This window comes from Grammomys surdaster, unplaced genomic scaffold (genome assembly GCF_004785775.1).
Source record: "Grammomys surdaster isolate TR1022 unplaced genomic scaffold, NIH_TR_1.0 139, whole genome shotgun sequence".
In the NCBI taxonomy this organism is placed as follows: domain Eukaryota; kingdom Metazoa; phylum Chordata; class Mammalia; order Rodentia; family Muridae; genus Grammomys; species Grammomys surdaster.
Genome location: NW_021604597.1, coordinates 17,648,698 through 17,665,810, shown reverse-complemented (window position 1 = coordinate 17,665,810; position 17,113 = coordinate 17,648,698). Strand labels below are relative to the sequence as shown.

At 43.6% G+C, this 17,113-nt stretch overlaps 1 protein-coding gene across 4 annotated transcripts in view; it reads right to left on the bottom strand.

Annotated features, from left to right (window-relative positions):
• Positions 1-17,113, bottom strand: part of Ppm1l (protein phosphatase, Mg2+/Mn2+ dependent 1L) — a 380,029-nt gene that overhangs the window by 247,145 nt on the left and 115,771 nt on the right. Inside the window, exon 1 of one of the 4 annotated variants that reach the window (XM_028763454.1) lies at positions 4,877-5,420. The exons of the other annotated variants lie outside the window; for them this stretch is intronic. Within the exon in view, the coding sequence (XP_028619287.1) occupies positions 4,877-5,275 (399 nt within the window). The 5' untranslated portion in view covers positions 5,276-5,420. Of the gene's footprint in view, positions 1-4,876; positions 5,421-17,113 lie in introns of those variants that run through there. 4 annotated transcript variants of the gene reach the window in all.

The window sequence follows — 17,113 nt, the reverse complement described above, 5'->3', positions numbered from 1 at the left end:
TGTAACTTATTTAGTTAGAACTGTACCTTGTTTTAGAGAGACCCAATGAAAATGTCCATAATATACCACAAGATAAAAGACGTATCTAAAGGGAGAGACAGGAAAGTGGGACAAAGGGATACTGAATGTAGAAAAAGATGACCTATCCTGGGAGTGGGGTTAACATGCCAAATGAATGTATCCTACGACATTCTACACATTTACAGAGGTTTAACTCTCAGCACTTTTAACAGCATAAAAACCACAGGATGACTCAGTTGTATGATTCAACAGCCTTAAGATAAAAACAGAAATGTATTAAGGAATTACCTCTCCCTTGGTCTTCATGAAAAGCATTCTATGTATGTATAGTATGCACACTGTATGTGCTATGTATGCTACATATGCTCTGTATGCTATGTATGCTGTGTACACTATAAATGCACCAAAATCCTCAATTATGTCTTTGCAGTCCGTTTGTCAGGGCTTCAGAAGACCATTCCTCAGAACAACCCTCACAGACAAAACAACAGTCCACAGAGACAGGCACACACATGCTGGAGGAGAAGGCAGGTGATCCAGGAAGAGACCCAAGTGTGGAACTCCTTTGGGTCTAGATTTCCTTCTGTCTAAACTAACCTAAAATAGAGGCTTCATACACCACTTACCTTTGACAACAAATCAAACCCCATGTTCCTGTCTGTTTTTTCTGAAGTATACTTCATCTGAAGTATGTTCTTCTCTGATATGAAATAAAAACCTTCAAAACTATATGCTAAGATATACATGACCTTTAATACAGGAATGCCTATTAACATGTGAACATTAAAAAAAATCCAGTCACCTAGGTAGATATTAGCCAAAACTGCATCAAAGGATTGATTTTCCTTCTATACAGTACTTTAAATAAACAAACAAATGACAAAATGCCTTTTGCCTGTGGGTAAATTATAGGTACCAATCATTTTCCTAGATGAGAAGGAGGGAGTTTGTTTATTTGTTTAATTTAGCTTGTTGTTTTTTTGTTTTGTTTTGTTTTGTTTTGTTTTGTTTTGTTTTGAGACAAGGTCTCACTATATAGCTCTGGCTGTCCTGAAACTCACTATATAGACCAGATTGGTTTTGAACTCACAAGAGATCAAAACCTTTGCCTCTTATGCACTTCAGACTAAAGACTTGGGCCACTAAGCCCAGCCCCTTAGCTGATATTTTTGAAGTTTAAAAAGAGCAACCTTTCTTTTTCACTACAATCTGAGCTTCGTTTATTACCTTTGATTGTCTTGATCTTATGTTACATAAGAAAGCCACTGCCACAGCTTCAGATACATACACAGGCAGCCAACCATCTGCCCATAATGTGGTGGATAGGATGTTTAAAGGGTCCCAGCGAATCAAAGAAAGAACCTGGTCTATTGGATTACAGAGAAGAAGAAGCTCTTTTAGGCTTCTAAATAAAGTCACAGCCATCCAGTCTAGTCTTCAGCACATGCCCAGAGTTGTGGTTTGCTTTTTTGGGGGCTGGGAGGAAACACTTGCTGAACATGCTAACTCAATTCATAGGAGGCTGAAGCACAAATCAGAATATCTATTAATTTATTAATTAATCACAGAGAATATTCCTTTTCAGTAATCAGAAACCACGAGCCTGATACCAGAGTGCTACTTTCTCAATGTCCATAGAACCCTTTGCTAATAGTCATTAGTTTACCAGATGTTAGAAAGAAGACACAGAGAATTTGGGGAATAAGTTAGCTACGGATGCCCCACAAACATCGTTCTAGAAAGTTGAAACTCCCACAGGTAAACCATCCGTCCCTTGGTTCTCACCGCCACAACATGGCAGACTTCCAGCCGCTTGAGCTGTCTTCGGTAACGTTTTCTCCATTGAGTCCTTCCAACGCCGTCCGACTGAAGAGGATTCGCCTCACGTTCGTTATTATCACCCCCGTCTTTTTTTGTTTAGATAAACTACTCCCAGATAAAGCTGCTTAAGCAAATGGCCCAAGGTCACAGCTGATATGAAGTCACGGAGGTTCAAAGCCAGAACCTAAGTCAGTCAAAGCACATACTTTTTCGGGGCACCCTGTGGCACACGACTCTAAGCTCAGCACTGGGCAGATTAAAGCAGGAGGATTTCGAGCTCGTGCCAGCCTCCGCGCCATAGCCAGACCCTATTTTTAACCACGAATGGCAAGCAAAGCCTTTCCTCTTCGCCTACATGGCGTTTCACCTCGCCTACCTCTCAGTCTGGTTTAAATGATTGTTCTTGTGGTCCTAGATCACCATAAGCATGTGGCACCATCACTTTTGGTCTAACAGTCGCTCTTATTAGACTGAAACTTCTCTGGAGGGCAGAAGTTATGTTCAATCACCTTTGTATCCCTAGAGTGCTATGTATCTAGGTAAATATGTAAGCCTATTATCTGATGAAAAGACCAACAAACCAAAAGCCTCAGACTAGCCAGATAGCCTTAGAAAAGGCACAATTTCTCTAGCTATCTGCACCTCGTCTACAAACCGGGATGAAATCAATAAAGAAGGATGAAACATACAAGTAACGTTCCCTTCTGAATCGAAATCTGTATGGCTTATTTTATCAGTATGAATTATCACAAATAAAATTCAACTCATTTAACCTCTGTGTTGTATATGGTTATATGTATGCACATATATACAGAAAAGGCACCTACCTTCTCTGAGAGGTTGTAATTATCAACCAAAAAAAAAAAAAAAAATCACACAGTGGCACCCTCCTCTGGTGAATGCTAAAGGAGTCAAGAACACAAAAGACAGGAACTAGATGCTGGGACTGTCTTTAAATTATAGAGAATAAAAATAAAATAGAATAAAATAAAATAAATAAAAAATGGCAAGAGAGAAGTCACTCAGCAGTATCTGTTACTATCACCATCCCAATAGTTTATTTATAGTACTCCCGATTCTTTTCTTTCTTAAGGTAAAGCAAAGGCAAAGAGACTAACCTGACTGCACCTGATGGGAGGTGAAACCACAATTACTCTATTTGTGTGAGAATTGATAATGTTAACTATTTTGCAAACAGCAAACACTTTAACATTAGGCACAATAAAGGGCATTTCATGTTTTGGCTAACAGTGGTCACCTTTTCATTTAGTACTTGTTTAGATGTGTGTAGTAAAAGTGGGGTGCACCTAAAATACTTTGAATTAAAGGAAAGTGTTCATCACATTCTTTCCTGGGTGGCGTATTTGCCCAGACACTGCTAGAAACTTTTCAACTGAAACTTCTGGCTCTGTAGACAAATTTAACCATCCAATCACAAGTGCAAGGCCAAAGCACAGCAAAATGTCACATTTAGACACCACTGCCAGTGTTCCACAACACTGATATTCCAATCAAAACTTCTAAAGGTGTGCTTTGGAAACTCAGAATCAGATTATCAGCAACTGTTCTACTGCAGATTTATACTAAATATAAGTTTGTTAAATTATTTACAGGGTAGAGGCTCCCCCACTTGCTTCATCCCCACTGAGTCAGTCCAGGCACATAAAATGACATTAAGACTCTGTCATTAAACAGCCGCCCCTGGTTGTTGGTATCTTTTTTCCTCAGTATGCAGTGTCTCCTATCTCAATTAGCCTCCTGTCTTTCAGCTACCATGTGGCCAAGGAGAGGAGAACTTTAAACCATCCTGAGACTACAAAAGTATGATGAATGAGAAGCTTTCATTCTGAAGGACACATTATAAATGGTCAAAGGGAGTGGGAAAATGTTTTTGTTTAAAGATTAATTCCATCCTGATCACCTAAGTTTTCAAAATGTTTGCTGTTCTCTGCAAAGTTGGCAGAGAGGCACTGTACCTGAGTAACATTTGCAAACAGTGAGTGGACAGCGCAGATAAGATAACCAACTGAAAGCTTCCTCAGACCAAGAACAAGCAAATACAGTGTCCTGGAGCCCACCGGGAGGAGGAAGATGGGTAAGAATGCAAGGAAAGAGGAAGAGGAAGAGAGGGTAAGGGTGGAAGGAATGCTGCCAAGAAGGAGGTGGGGAAACATGAAGCAATGTAACAGTTACAAGTGTCCAACTGAGGCAGATGTCAGGACTTGCTCGGGAGCCACATTTTAACACTCACTAAGTCTGGGCACAGGGCCAAGGGCAGGACCTCCAGGAAACCTGAGACTCCACAGGCCCAGAGTGTCAAATGTCATAGAAATAAACCAGAAAGACCTAAAGCGGGCTTTAGCCTATTTCCTGCTCCCAGATAAACCCCAAAGGTTTATAGAAGGAAGAGGACATCAGTATCCCCAAGCTGGCCACTGCATAGAGGTCAGGTGTGTGCGGCTCTGCGCGCACAGCCACCTCTGCAAAGGCCAGGCAGACAAAACCCACCACCAGCGAGGCACCCTGTCTCCCGTCCTATGGCTCTAGCAAAGTTGGCAGAGTTGGGAAGAAGCGAAGCGTTGCAGCTGGGAGTCTTCCCTAGCGGGAAGGGAATAGAAGTCGCAGCTTCCTTCACCTTCACCCAGTCTATCCAACTGGTGCAGGCTTCTTCCTTTAGGAATACACGGAAGACACGATCTTCCTTAGCTGTCTCGAACTGAACTCTAGAATCGGGACACTGAGGCCTGGTGACAAAGTTCACAGCATATAGTATTCATTCTCCCCTGAAAACTAGCGGTTATTAACTGGCTTCTGACCTTGGGAACTTTATATTAAAATGGCATGGAATATCCAGTGCGTGTCTCTCGGCTAAAGTGAACGCTCTCAAACCCAAGATCTCCTTGGCAGGGTCTTAGGAACTTGACTCACCTTTGTCATCACCATATCATTACCACGCCCCTCTCACCCAGATCCGACCCCGCCACGCACGAGACGCCCGATTATTTATACACACATAGACCCAGAGAACTCCTACCTCGCCGCCGTGCCCATCAAAGATTCCGAAGATGGACGGGTGCGTCTTGTTGGCCAGATCCGTGAGAACTTCGAAGCGATCTTCCATGTGGTCTCTCCGGCCCTGGATGGAGTACACCGCCACATTATGGCTCTTGAATTCCCAGGTCTTAGAAAACTCGGCCTCCAGCACATCAAGTCCTCCAAGACGATCGTTCTGCATAATCTCGGCCACCTTGCCCTTCACCATCTTCACCGCGTCCCGGCTAGACTTGACGATGGTCTTCACTTCGTCCGTGTGGAAGAAGTAACTCCACAGAGCCAAGCTGATGCACAGCAGGAAAAGCGTCTCGGGTCTCAGTAAGAAGTAGCGCATGATGCGACCCAGCAGAGACAGCAAAGTCATTGTATCCTCTATCATTTATTATCCCTAGAGCCCGGACCAGCAGCAGCGACGTGAGCCCCGCAGCTCGCGGGGTCCGAGTACTGCGGGCACAGCCCGCGGGGACCAAGGTGGAGAGGCAGCCCGGGCCGATAGGGTGAACCCACGGAGGCTCGGAACAGTCGTGCAGAACGATGGCAGTTTCCCTTTTGTCTGGGCAGCCCGGAGGCCCGTGCCCGCCGCCCGCGCCGCCTTCCCTCCCCGCGCTCTTTGTGAGACCGCAGCGACGGCGGCGGCGGCGGCCGCCGCGGGTGCCCCGGGTGGGCGACAGGAATCAAGTTAAAGTTGCACCGAGCCCGTCCGCAACGGTGAACAGGATTTCGGGGTGCCGATGCCCGCGCGGTCCCTTTGGGGGTTCCCCCTCGCGGTTCCCGGGAGCGATCGGCAGGTGAGGAAGCGCAGGGCGCAAGAGCCCGGCGGCGAGGGTTGCACGTTCCCTCGATCGCCGCTGCAGGCGAGCTTGGGGACCAGACGGCGGAGCGGTTGCGATTTCCTCACACATCCAGGGGGGTGGTCCCCGAGACAATAAAAGTTTTGCCGGTGCCTGGGCAAAGGTAGGGGGACACCGAGCCGGGAAACGCAGCACGATGGGTGAGGAGGCGCGGGCAGGCTCTGCCTGCCTCTCCCCGGCACCTCGCAGCTCGGCTCGGCTCCACTCGGCTCCACTCGGCAGCTCCCGGCTCCGCTCGCGCTCGTCCCGCCCCGCCCCGCACACGCTCGCCCCGCCCCGCCCCGAGAGTGGCGCTTCCAGACTGCGTAACGCTCTCACCCGGGGGGCCCGAAGGAGCTCGCCCAGGCAGATGCACGTGGGCAGCAGGCGGGTCGGGGGAGAACCGCGGGGGATGAGCGCCTAATCCAGCCGCCCACCTCTAGCGCATTGTAGTCTCTGCCTTGGAGGCCAGCTCCCGGGGACAATGTGATAGTGACGTGAGTTCACTGAACGTTAGTTTCTTGGGTGGCGCGGCTGCTCGCTGGGGAGCCGGGAGCTGTACCTGAGCGCTCCCCCCACGGCACGCTACACAATGGTACGGTCCACGCCGGGCCCTTCGTAGGGCTAGCGAGATGGGACACTTTTCTCCTGGCTCAAAAATCGAAAGTGAGCGATTAGTTTGGCCACCCCAGGCAGTCTCTACAGAGGCTCGTCGAGATCTCCCGAGAGGCAGGATTTGGACCCGGACCCCAACATCTATGTCTCTCTGACAGCAGACCCGGGAATCTCAAAACCAGAGCCTAGACCTGTAAAGGCAAACTCGAGAGGTCCAAGAAGGGCTGGTGGCCTCTGAAGACTGGGAATATGCAGGCAGCTACTCTTCCACAAGGAGACATGGAGTGTCCCTCAGCGAGCGATTCTGCCTGTGGTTCGGGTTAGAAGTCCTCTGGAGGCTTGGAAGTGACAACCACCTCCTCAGTCCTCGCCGAAGATGAGGGCGAGGGTTTGAGTAAGCAAAGGTGGACCTCGAAAAGATAACTTGAAGTGTGGGCAAGGACTGGTCACCTAGAATACGAAACAAGAGATCTTTAACGGAAATTTTTCATTCTCTCTACCCCTGTCCACGAAGAACGGTGCTGATCACTGGACTGAAGTTCAAGCCTCCTGATACCCTCCCAGCCAATGTTACCCCAAACACTTCTGCCTTTTTTTTATCCCAATTATATTTCAAGATATAGAATATAATTACTCCAGTGAAATAATAGCAAAATGTTCACAGTTGGCAATTAAAGTAACTATAAGGAATTCATATTTTGAGATTTTTGTCTATTTTTCATAACTGCTAAAGTTTCTACAAAAACCTAGATTTCCCTAACAAAAACAACAACAAAAGAAGCACGCTTAAGTATTTTAAATAATTTGACCCCAACAATATAAACATAAATCGGAATGATGGGAAAGAATATGCAGAGCTGTTAATATTTTTGAAAACTAGGATATGGCCTTCAATATATGATTATGGCTATGGCTTTCAATATTGCCCACCTGACTGAGAAAATAGAAGTTTAAAAGAAAAATGGGTCGTTTCATTCAACATTCAAGAGATTTCAAAATCAGATAATAAATGAAAAATCCTTTAAGAACTGTAGCTAGAGATTATCCTAGCTGCTGTTAGGAAAACAAATTATTTCTTACTGTAACAACTTAGATTTGAGGTACATTAGTAGTTTTGTCCATACAACTGTGTCTCCTCCAACAAACGCGGTAGATAAACTGATAAGGATTCCAGAAGTCTAACCTACCATGAAGTCACTAGCAGCAAAATTCCAAGTCCAAGGTCCTCTGGGGCCCCTGCCTGGACTTCAAATGCTAGGATAAGAGAGGACACTCCTAGGTATGCAATTTGTTCCCCCAAAGCTAAGTAAGCTTGGTTACTATAATGGCTTGAGTTAATAAATTAAGTAGTAAACTTAGACATCTTTAAATTCTGTGATGTTATGCTGTGACATTTTCATCAAAATGGTTCATCTGTGTAAAAATCAAGAACATTCTTTTAAAAGACCCTTTAGGCATTTTCCTATTTCTGTTGAGAAATTTCATGTAACTTACAAATTTTAATGCCTAAATAAGCATTTTGTTATACTTTACTGTTAAATATGCTGGAAAAATAATAAAACCCTTTCCACTAATGCCAAATTCACTTTTGCTCATTCTGATTTACAAATGTTTTGGGTTTTTGGTTTTTGGAGGTCTTTCTATGTAGCCTTAGCTGGCCTGGAACTCAATATGTAGATTAGGCTGTCTTTGAACCCATAGATCCTTCTGCCTTTGCCTCCTGGTTGCTGGGGCGAAAGGTGTGTTGTTCTACCATATCTAGCTGCAAAGGATTTTAGATCTATATGTATTTGTTTCCATCCATACAACAATCTCCTAATGAAAACAGAGAGCTATTATCTGTCTTTATTATCTGTGTTTATGATAAGAGGTTAAGGCCCAAAGACAATGAATATCACAATATAGCTAAGAAAAAATTGAACCCAATTTGATCATGCAGTGCTCTGGCACCCACTGATTCCCAGTGACATGGAGATGATTGGTATAATTTCATATTTATCTAATGATATTTCAGTTAATCTTAGTTATAGAAATCTCAACAGCAATGAAATTTTCATGGATTCTTCTGACACAGATTTGGGACAAACTGCTATCAGTGTCTGAACAAATACAAATAAATTGTACTCCACCTAAAAACCCTGTTGCTTCAGTGAAATTTTTGTCTAAATTTCATGGGAAAGAAAGGGGCAATGTAAAATGCATATTGTATAAGTACTTCATCTGTACCATACAAAGAACTCAGTAACAAACACTGAGCTGATGACAGCCCTAAGTTTGTATCATATAGGAGAAAAGTGACAATTACTCAGCAAGAACCAGAAAGACGGCTCCATTGGTGATGTGCCTGCTGTGCAAGCCCACTCAGGCTTGAGAACATGAGTTCAGATCCTGTCGAAGGGTTTGCTGTAAAGAGGCACTGTGACCACAGCAACTCTTACAAAGAAAATAATTTAACGGATTGCTTGCATACAGTTCAGGGGGTTAATTCATTATCATTATGGCAGAAAGCATAACAGCCTGCTGAGAGTTCTATATCAGTAACCACAGGCAGCAGAGAGAGTGACACTGGGCCTGGTTTGGGCCTCTGAAACCTCAAAACCCACCCTCAGTGATACACTTTCTTCAACAAGGCCACACCTACTCCAACAGGGCCACACACGCAAGATACCACTCTCTGTGAGCTTATGGGAAACATTTTCATTCAAACCACCACAGAGCCCAAGCACTTGTGTTAAAAGCTGGGCATGCACCTATGATCCCATTGTCTGGGAACTGCCTGGGACTTGCAGACCAGCCAAATGGTAAGTTCTAAATTTAGTGTGAGATCTTGTCTCAAAAATAACCATGAAGCAAATATATTCTCTAGTATGATGTTTCATCATGTCCTCCTCTATTTGGGAGTTTACTACCTTGTAGGAAGTTATAAAAACATCTAATGTGGTTTATCTTCTAAGCCTTTTGCTGACTAAACCTTTGAAGTAGAGGCTGAAGACATGGATCAGTGGTTAAGACCACTTGTTCTTGCAGAGGACCCAGGTTCACTTCCCAGCACCCATAGTAACCCACACCCATCCATAACTCCAGTTCCAGGAAATCTGATGCCCACTTCTGACCTCCAAGGTCACCAGGAATGCACATGGTACATATACATGCATGCAGCCAAAACACTCAGACACATAAAAGTAAATAAATCTAAAAGCAAGCTTTTAAAAGAAAACCTCTGAAGGAAATTTCAAATCATTTAAGAATTCTCTGCACATTTTAAGCTTGCTAATTATCATTTTGAGTCACACTCTTATTTTTATCTGTGATTTCTGTACAAATATGTGGTTTGTGTTGATTAGGACATTCTTCTGACATTCTAGAGTATATGTCTTTATAACTTTTTCAAGTATACATATGAAAGGTACCTTAAAGCGTTATTATGAAGCACAACCCTCATGAATACTGTGAACATAAGCCAATGACCTGGTTGAAAAGCAGACTGTACCAGCCGTAAAGTGTTCTCCTGCCTGTCTATCTGTTCTCCCTTGCTATCGTACCAAGCAATATGTCTATATCCCTGAATTATTTATGCTCGAATTTTTGCCTGGGTTTGTTTTTGTTGTTTTGGTTTGCTTTCTTTTTCTTAAAATAACTGCAACATCACTGTATTCCAATGAACTTACAAATGAAAGCACCACACAGCTAGATTTATGTAGTCACTCAAACATATGCTTGCCCAGTCCCAAACGCCATTTGTCTCCGTGAACTTCTTTATAGTTAGACTGGCCATTCCGAGGCCCTGGAGGGTCACACACTTTTACTATCAATCCTATTTTTATGTAGTTATCCACCACAAAAAGAAAGGAAGAAAGAAAGTGTGAAACGAGAACAAGAATTAGCTTTTATTCCCTTTCATGGCCTTTATGAATGCTATCTTCTTGTATACAATCCTCTAACACTTGCCTGCTTGCCTGTTTACCTGCAATTGTATTTCCACAGCCTCACGTGTTGCTGTATATAGCTAAAATTTGATCATATTGCTGCTGTACAATATTCCACAACTAGTATTCTCATCCTCCTTACAGAAGTATCTAGTTGCTAAGTTTCGTGTTTTTGTTGTGTTGTTTTGTTGTATTTTGATGAACAATCTCATGGATTTATATGTGTATTACCTCACAGTGTGCATGTATAGAAGTCTCTCTAGGGTATAGACATGGGGGTGAAATATCTAGACAGTAGGGAATGAAAATGTTCAACATCATAATTCATAATTCAAAATGTTTTTGCAAATGTTACTTCTATTTATAGCCCTGCCAACAGTGTGACTGAAGCTCCTGAATGCAAGGGGCCAGGCGCCTTCTGTCCTCAAAGTGGTTTTCAGTAAACAGCTGACATGCTTATAAGAGTTAAGCCATATAAATCTCCAACACATCCTCTAAAACATCTCCAGATGCAAAATTTGATAATAAATCTTAGCTTTAAATGGTGTTAAGGGGGAAAATGAATGTTTTAGTTGCACCACTAAGAAAAGAAATTCATCATTTTAAGCAAATGTTATAGTATATCAATTTGGGCTTATTTTAATATCCTACATGTTCTGTCAAATGAAGAATTAATGTTAAAACACTAATGTTCAGGCACAACATAATTTTATTTTACTGTCCTCATGAAGCATACGATTGTTTTCTATAACCCAAGCCTTTATATTAACTACAGAAATAGATCAAGAGTACCTGTTTTCAGAGTAAAACTTAACACCACTGCACCAAATATGTTTATGTAAGCCACTTTTCCTAAGAAACCGTCATCCATTTTTTTCTAGCCTTCTCTCTAATAATCTTCTAAAACATTGCTAAATACTGATGTTAATTTGAAAAATAAAACAAACTGTTGGGGAGTCTAGCAGAAAGAGAAGAATATACCTCTTGGGAGTTATTGATACTGGGGCTGGAGAGATGTCTCAGTGCAGCAGAGACCAGTGCTGCTCTTCCATAGTTCCCCAGTTTAGATCCCTGCACCCACATGAGGTAGCTCACAACTGCCTGTAACTTGAGCTCCAGGGTATGCTACATCTGCAAGACCCTCATGTGTACACACATGCACGTGCATGGACAGTAAATAATGGGCTTAAAACAACTGTTGCTATTTGGCTGGAAAAGTGGATGAAATGTAGAGAGAGCACTTGCCTAGACGCACAAAGCCCAGAAACACACATCTTAATTAGGTTAAAGAGAGACCGTGACCACAGCAACTCTCATGAAGGAAAGCATTTACCTGGAGCTGGCTTACATACAGATCAGAGGTTTAGTCTGTTTCTGTCATGGCAGGAAGCAAGGTGGTATGCAGGAAGACATGGTGCTAGTTAGGGACATGAGAGTTCTACATCTAGATTCACAGACAGCAGGAAGAGACAATAAGCCACTAGACCTGGATTGAGTTTCTGCGACTCAGAGTTTCCCCACCCCTACTGCCCACCCCCTAGATGACACACTTCCTCTAACAAGGCCACACCTACTCAAATAAGGCCATGCTCCCTAATGATACCGCTCCCTATGGGCTTATGAGGGCCATTTTTATTCAAACCACCACAGTACAAAATCATTATTATTTGCCTTATGAGATAAATCATTGGGTAAAGGCACTTGCCACCCAGCTTGAATTTGATGCCCATGACCCAGACGGTGCACAGAGAGAACTGACTCCTGAAAGTTGTCCTTTGAATTTCACACATCACACACACACACACACACACACACACACACACACACACACACACCATATATATATTGGGTTTTTTTTGTTTTGTTTTTTTCGAGTCAGGGTTTCTCTGTGTAACCCTGGCTGTCCTGGAACTCACTCTGTAGACCAGGCTGGCCTCGAACTCCAAAATCCGCCTACCTCTGCCTCCCAAGTGCTGGGATTAAAGGCGTGCGACACCAACACCCGGCTACACCATATATTTTTAAAGACTAAAAATATGCAACTTGAAACACATTAACTTGCTTAAGCCAAATAAAAGTTAGGTTAATGAATATTTGGAGAAACACAGGGCACCACAGAAAAGTTGCTAGAAATGAGTTCAAGATGTGTATCTACTTGTATCATAATAAAATAGACTATCATTAACATTCCCCTTTGGAGAGAGGTACACCCAGCAATATTCCACTGCTATACCCAATTCTTGTGAATTCCTCTCTACATAGCTTGAGAGTAACTTAAGGCTTCCTGTGGTCTTTAGATAGTTTCTACTGAAAACTAAACATAAAACAAATGTTTTCTGTTGGGATCACTGGTGGATGAAACTGGAGCACCTGACTCATTTAAATATAAGATGTTTTTCGTGTGTGTGTGTGTGTGTGTGTGTCCCAGGTTGGTGCTGGGAGTGTTCACTTTACTCACTGAGACCAAGTTTGAACACAGAGCTCCCTGATACACCTAGCCTGGCTAACCAGTTTGATCCAGGAATTCTCTTTCTCTACCTTGTGAGCACTGAAATTATGGGAAGGCCATCACACCCACTTGAGTTTTTATGGGACCTGAGGATCCAAACTCCAGTTCTTAAGACTTTCTGCTTGCACAGTAAGTGCTTTAACTGCTGACCCATCTCTCCAGCCCCTAAACAGATTATTTGGTGCACAGATGTTAAGAATTGCAATGTCCTCTTAGTGGATGTTTTTCCCTCTTTGGTGAGTATGTAGTGTCCTTTCCTATTTCTTCTGATTAGTTTTGGTTTGAAGTCTGTTTGCCCAGATATTGAAATGGCCATACAAACTTGCTTCTTAGGTCCATTTTCCTGAAATATCTTTTTCCATCCTTTTACCCTGAGGTGATTTCTATCCTTGGTGTTAAAGAGTATTTCTTGGATGGAGCAGAAGAATGTTTTCACATGCATTCTGTTAATCTGTCTTTTTATCAGGGAATTGAGACAATGGAGATGTCAGTAAGATGTAGTGGTGGTGGTGGTGGTGGTGGTGGTAGCGGTGGTAGTATTTCCAGGTAAAGTGTTTGTAGGTATTGGGAGCTGACACACACAGGAATGAGGATTGGCTGGAGGCCACACTGAGGTGGTCCACAAGAGGGAAGAAAGCAGGGTGTTCCACCAGGATCTGCTAGGTGCCCTGGAATAGGGACAGAGAATAAGAAGAGACTACAGCAGGCGGTCTGTTACAGAGCTGGGAGGACTGGACTTGGAGGATTGGAGGGAGAGATGACAATCTGCAGTTAGCCTACCTGCTTCCCTTGTCAGAGTGTCCTGAGGGTTCTCAGGAAATGCCTATTGGATTCAGGGGCTGGGCTAAAGCAATGAGCTGGGTAAGAAAATTTGGAAGGAAAGATCTGTGTGATGGACTGGAGGTGGTGGCAAAGAGGAAGGGGAGGCCACAGCAGGTGGTCTGCTACAGGGGTAGGGATGAGATTGGGGATTGGATTTGGAGGAAAAGAGGGAGAGGTGAAGATCTGCAATTAGACTTCCTGCTTCACTGGCCCAAGTGAGTACTAGAATGTCTAAGCATCCAAAGGACACTCATTACTCAAAGCTAAACTCAGGAACGTTTGGAATAATGAGCTGTCCTTACTAATGCCAATCACCTACTTCTAGCTACCTGAAACCCTATCTTATTTTTTTCTTTGTTACACAGATCTTCTAATACATTCAACCAGTGAGCTTATCTCAAACTTCGTGTCTTCGAATTAAGTTGGGAGTTGCTCAGTAACCAGCTTTATGGTATTTTCCACCAAACACACATAAATATCTTCAAGAATATACACACTACTAAAATAGTCAATTTAAGAAATGATGCTTTGAGTATTTTGTGTTTAATTGTGTGTGTGTGTGTGTGTGTGTGTGTGTAGGTATGCTGGCTAGTTTTGTCAACTTGACACAAGCTAGAATCATCAGAGAGGAGGGAACTAATACTGCCAAAAGATTTGGCTGTAGGCATTTTCTTATTTGGTGAATGATGGGGGAAGGTCCAACCTATTGTGTGGGGTGGGGCTACCCCTGGGCTGGTGATACTAGATTGTGTAAGAAGCAGACTGAGTAAACCAGGAAAGCAAACCAGTAAGCAGCACCCCTCCATCCGCTCCTGCCCTGCTAGAGTTTCTGCCTCACTGCTTTGGATGATGAACTGTTAGAGGGAACGGTGAGTAAACATCCGTCTCATTTTTTTAACAGTGCTGACGGCAATGGCAGGCAAGGTCCACCATGGCCCAAAGCAGAGTTTTGTGGAGAAGGACAGATATCTCTGTTTCTCACACAGAAAAGCTCAGGGGCTTCTATGAAATCCATTGGTCCTCTTTTGGAATCAGGTGACCATTCAGACCGTCTGAAACATGAAACCCCAGCCACCCCAACTAGTTACCTTGTTTTGACCCATGGCTTTTTATGGTGAGAACACTCCCCAACCCCAGGTTTAAGACCTATGCCCTCTAGTTAGGGCTCCCAACCCTATGACTCTGCCAGGTCACCCAGCTCTTCTCTCAGCTGCCCTGCTCCCAGTGTGCTTATTTCATTGCTTGACTTCAGCTTTCAGTCCTGGCATCCATATGTGTGGTAGGGTGTGTGTATCGGGGGCGGGGAGGACCCTGCCATCTATACTGAATGCACACAAGGAAGGAGAAATAGTATCCCCTCACTCCCTCCCCTGCCAGCTCTAGCAGTCTGTTGCACTCAAGGGAAAGGAAGATTCTCTTTCATAGTTTATGGCTCCTTTTCAACAATGAAAAACTGAAAACCCACCATTCTCTGAAAAGAGTAGAAAACCTGCTCCCAGGCCTAGGAGGGCAACACTACTAAACAATGCAGCTGGAAGGAAAACCAGCTACGTGGGAGCTACAGTTGTTACTTTAACTGAAACAATTTGGACCTAAGACTTAAGGCCAGCTACCTCAGCCAGAGATCAGAACTGACCAGTCTGACCCAGGCTCTCAGATGGGGAAAAGGAAAGTCTATCCCATAGCTATGCTTTTACTAGCATGCACGTCCATGGAGTGATCTATAGAGAAAGAGAGCTTCTCACCACTGGGGAAAAGGACATTAAAATCAAAGAGGAAATCTTGGCTCTCCTAGAGGCTATTTGGCTTCTCCTACAAGTTGCTATCTCCATGGCTGAGGATATAAAAAATATGACTCCTGAGAGGCAAGAGGTAATTGACAGCTGACCTGGCCATCCAACAATACCAATGATGTCAATATTCTGGTGACAGCCCCTGATGCAGAGAGATTCTATGGTACACCCAAAAGGAAACAAAGGGTGCAAAAAGAAAACAATGGACAGTTTGATCCCACAGGTTGATGGAGGACACAGAAGGGAAAGATCATTCTCCCAGAAACAATTGACGGGACTCTAGTAACTGACCTCCAACACGATACTCATCAGGTTCCACAAAACTTTCTGAGTTGCTCAGATCACGGTATGTTATAGCTATACTGGACAGCCTGGTGCCAGATGTCTCAACCAATGCCAGTTCAAAGTTCAAATGAATCCAAAACAGAGAGTCCTTACCTAGGAAGGAGTCCAAATGAGAGGCCAGCATCCCAAGAACACGGAGAAACTGAGATCCAGGCTGCCACAGGAGGATTTAAGTACTGGCCAGTTTTTATAAATACCCTTTCCCAATGGGTAGAAGTGTTTCCCACCTAGTCTGAAACTGCTCAAATAGTAGCTATAAAGGTCCTCCAAGACCTGGCACCCAAAATTGGCCTCCCCTAGCAAAAGGGTCTAACAATGGCCAAGCTTTCATATGAAAACCTCTTAATTAATAGCTAAAACTTTAGACATAGATTGAATTTTTCATTATGCATATAGACTATAAAATTCTGGACAGGTGTCATAGCTAGGGTTTCATTGACCATGACCAAGGTAACTCTAAAAAAAGAAGTGTTTAACTGGGGCTTGCTTACAGTTTCAGATAATTAGTCCATTATTAACCTGGAAGAAAGCATGGCAGTGCCAAGGCAGATACAGTGCTAGAGAAGGAACTGAGAGTTCTACATATTTGTTGGAAGGCAACCATCGTGCTTAGTAGTAGGGTTACTAAACCTATGTAGGTACTTTGCAACCCCATATCCATGTAAGTTATGGCCTGGCAGGAAGTCAAAACTCATTACTGGAAAAATAGTAAGACTTGGGGAGTTGGATGATACCTAAATGGCCCAGATCCTGGCAGCAAATTCACTGTTTAAAATAAACCTGCACCTAGAGTCGTCTGGCTCAATAGCCCAAACCAACCCATCTTGGATCACCTGGAATATGAGCTCCCTAAGATGACAAGCTGCAAAACTTCTGTTTTCCCAGAAATTCCTTTGGTAACCTCAAAGATAAAGGTCCAGAAGGCAGTGGAAGCTAGCACCTCCATGTTCAGGATGCAACAAACTAGTTTATCAGTTCCTTAACTATTTTTAACCAGATATAGGTCAAGACTGCTGGCTATGCATGAATTCTGAGCCTCCATAACTTCCACTTCCAACCCTAATAGCTGTAAATAAAACCAATCTAAGCTCACCCTGAGGGACCTCCAGGAAAGCATACCTGTTTAATGTCACCAAGAGACCCCTAAATAGCTCCCCCTATGTAGATTCCTATAGCCATACATAGGAGGTCAGTTCTAGGAACGGTCATTAAATTATTTCCAGGCTCCAAAAACTATCTGGCTTGCTTGTACTAATGGCTTTACCAAACGTGCAGCTTCTGACTTGCTTCCACTGAAGGAGAGCCCACTCCTTTACGTCCTCACACGTTGTACTACAGATGCTCAACTGTAATGGAGAGGAGGGCAGGACCACACGT